Raw genomic sequence first — 6,119 nt, 5'->3', positions numbered from 1 at the left:
ATTCGATGTAGTGGGTATGGGAGGTACTTGACAAGGGTGTGAAAACTTTGGCCTGGTACTACGTACTCGCCAGCCAACCTTCTCATTATGAGTGCAGATCGTAGGAAAACTGACGTGCGCAAACTGCGGCTGAAGTAAGTCGCCAGGATGAAGTGGATGGGTGAGGTGATGAACAATGGCCTCGACGCGATGATCCTGAGAGGTTGCTTCATGAATGACTTCATCCGTCTGAAAGACGATCTGATCCTCGCGACCTTTCTCGCCCCTGTTTCGCCCGAGGGAAAATTGACTACGTCGACGTTACAAAGGCGCAGACTGCAGTGGTTGCACGATCGAGATCAACCCCGGAAGCGTCTTCATGAAGTGCAACGTCCGCCCCAGGTCTGCGCGGCACTTTCAGTCTTCAATACACGGCACTTGAGAAGAGACGGTGCTGGGCCTAACGATCGCGATGTCCTCCACTTTGTATGCCAGTACGGAACCGTATACATGGTCCAACTCCAGCCCTCTCCTTCATCACTGGTCTCCTTCAACGCACCGCACCAGAAACCAACGAGCCAACTCGCAGTAGCAGCGCCACCATTCATTGCCTGCCCGCCTCGAATAACGAACAAAGCAGCAATCCCTGGACCTCGTTGACGTTTCAACACTGAAGAAGGGCGATGCCAAACCCTAACGTTCGCAGCATAGACTTTTGCTATCGGCCGAATTGCTCGAAACACTCCTGCCTCTTCGGACTTGTGATCTATGTAACGAAGCCCCCCCTTGTCTTGGCTGCGTGTGCCGCGATAGCGAGACGCATGGCTGAAGCTCGATCGACGAGACATCTGCGAGGGTCGCCCCCCGACCCCCCCAAGAAAACGAAAGGCCAGGCCGGTCAGGGACCCAATGATTCATTGCCCCAGCCACAATCATTACAGCCAGGAGATGGCATGCAAGAAGAGCGGCTGACGCACTCGCCTGGATACAGACGTGGATGGGTGGCCGTATACCTGCGAGCGAAGTTATGTTATCAGGCTGTTCGATCGAGGTGGGTGTATCCTACCTTTCCGAGTCCCCAAGTGAACAAATACTGGGTATCGTTCGTCACATCGCTTGATATATATACTCTATCTTCATAACTCGAGCTTTCCTGTCTGCTCAAAATGCTAGGCCCTCTTCTTCTTGATCACAAAGTAGCCCCGGATCAAGTTGGGGCTCATGATTCGGGCAATTGAACGGACAAGCTTAATGCTGAGAAGAGTGAACCATGCTTTGTCCAGATGAACGGCAAGAAATCCTTTGATCTCCGCTGCATCCGCATACTGGCTGGGCGTTTGGCGTCTGCATTTAGGAGTCTCTCTCGTGTGGCTCTCAGACATGTCTCAAGCGAGCGATCTGGGTGTGGACCTCAGCTTCATGTAAAACGGGCGTGGGCATCGAATCAACATGGCCAAGCTCTGCCATGCCAGGTATCATGCTGCATGCAGCGCGATACGATCCTGAAATGGTGTTCTTACGACGGTCTAAACATTTTTGTCAGGGTCCAAGCGACCTTTGAGAATGCTCAGCGAGGCGCAGTGAGGTGTGTGTAACCACATCAGGCGGCTGCAGGAAGAACAAAGTCGCATCGGTAGCCCGCTCGTGCTCGGCGCGGAGATATCAATGCCAGCGTGATGATGCTATTGCAGGACTGTGGCGTAGCGGGGACACCAATTCAAGACAATGAAGAGGGTTTTGTGCCGTTTTCAGTGCAGAAACTCACGAGTCCAGACTCGGCCGAAAGCTCAGCTTTCGGCCTGCGTCAAATTCGTGGCTGGCTTGAGTCCTGGATCGCGATAGCGCTGGACTCGATGCGGTCAACTCGTAAATGGTCTACGACATGCCACGGCGGTGCCCGAGGCGTTCATGTGCATCCCTTCCAGGTACCGTTTGGTTTCCAAGGGCCTTGGGAAGTCACGCTGGTTAATCCCTGCCCTAACAAAGGGTACACTAGTTCATCGCTTGACGAGGCTTTCCATACAAGCAGTGAAAGAGTGTGATCAGAGAAACTACCGAGACTCCGGAGCTTTCCATCGCGGGACCGGTCCAGAAATTGGGGTCAGTAGGGTATCGTGCGGCTGTGACGCACCTTAGTCGCACACTCGCAACTCACGAGCTAAAACAGCGCGAGTCCTTGAAAGACGGACTCGTACCGATGTGATGGTTCTGGGACGGTGGGCCGAGGGTGAGCGTTTAGCGTTCGACCGAAGATGATCCTGAACTGGACATCGAGCTCGTTAGCTTCGTCACCAAAAACCATGCGTGCTAAGCTAAAGTCGTGGAGGGACCAAGCTTGATCGTTGGGCATGGCAAGATTTTGTCAAGTCGATTGGCAGCCGGGGAGTGACATATCGAGTGTACATGCTACGTCAAGCTATCTGACAATCGGGAGAGAAAATAACAATAGAGAAGACGGGCGAGCGGCAAGCCATTGTAGGTCTCTGCCTTTAGGCTGTCAACTGTGTTGGGGGCCACCTCGTAACAAAAGCAAAGGAAGAAAATAAGGCTGCGTGTGTCAATATCGGACCGATGGGAAGCCACAGACTCGCAGTGGAATTCTGTTGTTGCTTCTGGTTGGTAAGCTTGGAGTTTGAGCATTCACTTGAATGATGGCTGCTATCGATGAATGAATGAGATGAATAGGATCTTATAGGGCGGGGGCTTATGGTGTTCATGAGCATGATTGCAGTAGCTGCTGGACAAACTCCATTCGACAGTAATCGTATGATGAACCATCTGCCGATGTCTGCGTGAATAATTCCTAGGTCTCACAACACGATGTGTCTCGGTCCTATCAAATCACGGGTTCACCACGGCCCAGACGTATAGGTCGCTCGCATACCATCTCAGGCTTCTTTTTTGGATCATGTGGATCCTCGCGGACGCAGTCTGTAGCGTCTTCAAACCGGACTGGACTTCAGGGTGCGGCGAGAGCGATGGCGTGCAGATTTGGCGTTCGAGGCGTCAGTCTAATTGTCAGGTCGAGCTAAAAGGCGCAAGAAGCGGTTAAATGGGATCAGTAAAATGAAACAGGGAAGGGACCGGTGAAAAGGGTGACGGCCATGTATATCGGGTATTTTGGATTAGTGTACGAAATGCATCGTCGGCTGGTGATGCGACAGAGGCGCGAGGGAGGGGATGTGGTCAATGTGGAGGCAGAGGTTGCGGGCGAGACACCGGGGAACTGGTTCTCGCGCCCGCCAGCCGTGCCTGCTGCCGGAGCCACGGAGGCAGGATGGCTCCCCACTAACGCACCTGCTAAGCCGTATTTGGGGCACAATAGGCTCGAACCCCACCCCGATCCCGACAACAATAGGAAGTGGCTGCTAGCAACAATAGGAAGCCGTCACACATAACCTTCTTCTCCTTCTGCTTCATTTGCCGCATCATCCGGAGTCTTTTCCGAGGACAATGGGTCCTGATGCAGAACGCCATTGCAGCCAACGGCGGCTCTGTGGCTTGTCGAGAGCCCAGCCGCTTTGCCAGCCAATAAACCGAACAGCAGAGGTATCTCGAGTTCACCGCCCGCTACCTAAGTATACCTTACTGAGCTGTCCATCTCCTATGCGGAAGGAACTGTCCTGAGAACAGACACGAAGTGCTTTCTTCCTATTATTCTCGAGACAGGCCATGTGGTCTGTGGGCCCTGGAGGAACGAACGGATGGGGCAGGACGTGTCATCTCTCACACACGGGCCTTGACCTGTCCTGGATGTTATTGACTTTGGGCTATGGCTGCCGTATGAGACAAGGCGGAAGCAGGTTTTTCACCTTCGCTACTTGATCGCCCCATGCTATTCAGACCTGTTGACTCGACAGGCCTGTCGTACTGGAGTGGTCAGATCAGGAGACGATGTTGGATTCCCACCGGACGATTGCATGAATAGGAGCCAAAACCATATACACAAAAAATACGCCCTGGTGTATTTGTTCCGGGAGAATCTCACCTGATGGGTAGCATATCAGCTGGGGCCGTTTGGAGCAAGGCTCCTTTTGCCTTGCCCATCGTCCGATGATTTGAAGTTCGAACGTGCGAGGGCAGCCCTGCAGAGCGTCACACTTGTTGGAGCCCTTTTGAAGTGAGCTGCTCTTCCTCTTCTTTTCCTTTTTTTTTTTTTATTGGCTTGAGTTCTGCTCGGCAGTGGCGTGTCATGGCACCCTGGAAGAGCTACAAGAGGGTGGGGTGGGAGGGAGTGCGGGGAGTATACGAAGGGAGTTGCAATGGGTGAATCTGAACAGCCTCGAAACGCTTAAGCGCCCGAGAATACCTGTACCTACACTCGGAGCATGTTTGTACACTCACCCCCCGCCCTTCCACTCCACTCAATCCCGGGCAGCTACCTGTCTGCATGGCTGCCTGTACCCAGGTCGCTGAAGATTGAGTCAGGCGGCTAACCGAAGGATTGGATCTACTTGACTGCTCGGGCTCAAAGGCAGCGAGTGGCCCGATCAATACTCGTCCAGTCTACACGCGGGCTCGACCACCTGTCGACGAACATATATAGCATCCCTCCCCTTCATTCGCATATCCTGGGGCTACGATCACAGGCCCAATGTATTTCGTCCCCCCTGTTTAGTCTTCTGCGTAGATAGCTCTGTACCTTGAGCATCACGACGAGACGTCAAGGCCTCACCCAAGACCCAAGACCCAAGACCTCACCCCAACTCTCAACATTCGACGGTCGAGTATGTTGCCCTTCATGGATGACCCAGGCCAGCAACAAGTCACCGCAATTCAACCCCAAGACTCTGACCAATCAAATCCTCAACAGTCACAACAGCAGCAGCAGCAACAGCCTCGTCGACAACAAGTACTGCTGCTGTCACCTCAACAGCCCCAAAGACATATGCAGTGCCATCTCTCCTCACAGTCGAGCTGTACGAGACCGCAAAGAATGCCTGAAGCCCCAAAGCAGGGTGTTCCATCTGCCCGGCAGGAGCTTCCTCCTGCTTATAGCCCCCCTATGCCCACCCGTCTTCAGGAAGGCATCGCAGCCACCCTAATGAGCAACCCAAACGCCAGTCTCCGCCAGCTAGGTCACCGCCTGCTGGCCGCTCCACTGCCGTCCGCTACCATGTTGACCTCCCCTGATCCTGACGACGACCCCTTTGAGGAGCTGTCCCCTATCAACCTGCGCATCTCGACGAGAGTCAACGTCTCGCGAGATAACAACCTCGTCGCGCTGCCGAGCACCCCCAGTGATCAGGCTTCCCTTGTCGCAGAGGCCATCGTCCGCGCCTTCAAGAGCAGCACCGTCATGGAGGGCGGCATTCCGATGATCGACCAGGACGGCCGCCCTCGACCTGTCAAGATTGAAGTCGATGCCGGCATGACGGTCGAGGGCTCTCACAATATTGTCGGCACAGAGTCTATTATTGCAGACGTTCTCAGAAACCGCCATGCAACCTACCTCAAGCAGCGCACTGGTAGCGTCAGCTCGACAGCCACAGCCGTAGACAGGTCGACGGGCTCAGGCGGTTGCTCGGAAGACTCTAGCAGGAGTGCAACGCCCTCGCGACGTCGAAGCGCGTCTGAGATGGATTGCGAGCCTCAGCTGCCTGCATCGAAGAGGGCACGTGGCCAGGGTCAGTCGGCGCTGTGAAGTCAAGTCAAGGAAAGAACTAAGACAGGAGCATATGACGATTAGTATCTCTACACGAAAGACATCGTATCAGCGTGTACTTAGTACATGAGGAAAAGCATTCTTTGTACTAATGAGCAGCTTTTTTTTTTTTTTAAAAAAAAAAGAGCCGATTGCTGCTGCTGTTTCGTCATATTGAGACAGAAATGAGTCGATGGATGTGTTGAAGGGGGAACGAACGGATAACGGGCATTGGTCCGAGATTTGATTTCAGGGAGTGGTAGCAAGAGATCACAAAATGACGATATTATGCCTGGCATCATTGAGCAATCTATCATACCGTTATTCACTCTTCTCCATCTGCTCGCGAACCTGTGGCGTTGGGTCCCGGTTTTCTGCGATGAGGGTTTCTGTGGGGGAATTAAGTTGGACAGTTGGAAACAATACATATACAGCTAATTCTCGGCCGTTTCCCATCGACCGGCTCCTGACTCAGTTAGGAATTTGTTCTGAACGC

The 6,119-nt window shown here is 53.4% G+C and overlaps 1 protein-coding gene across 1 annotated transcript; it reads left to right on the top strand.

Annotated features, from left to right (window-relative positions):
- Positions 1–5,023: 5,023 nt before the first annotated feature.
- On the top strand, positions 5,024–5,623 carry VDBG_06113 (conserved hypothetical protein; the record flags this gene model as incomplete). Its single annotated transcript, XM_003003625.1, has 1 exon — positions 5,024–5,623. One exon carries the CDS (start codon positions 5,024–5,026, stop codon positions 5,621–5,623), a length of 600 nt encoding a protein of 199 aa, XP_003003671.1.
- Positions 5,624–6,119: the final 496 nt, after the last annotated feature.

Source organism: Verticillium alfalfae, genomic scaffold, assembly GCF_000150825.1.
Source record: "Verticillium alfalfae VaMs.102 supercont1.7 genomic scaffold, whole genome shotgun sequence".
Classification (NCBI taxonomy): Eukaryota; Fungi; Ascomycota; class Sordariomycetes; order Glomerellales; family Plectosphaerellaceae; genus Verticillium; species Verticillium alfalfae.
The sequence above is the reverse complement of the archived record's forward strand: the minus strand, read 5'-3'. Positions and strand labels throughout refer to the sequence as shown.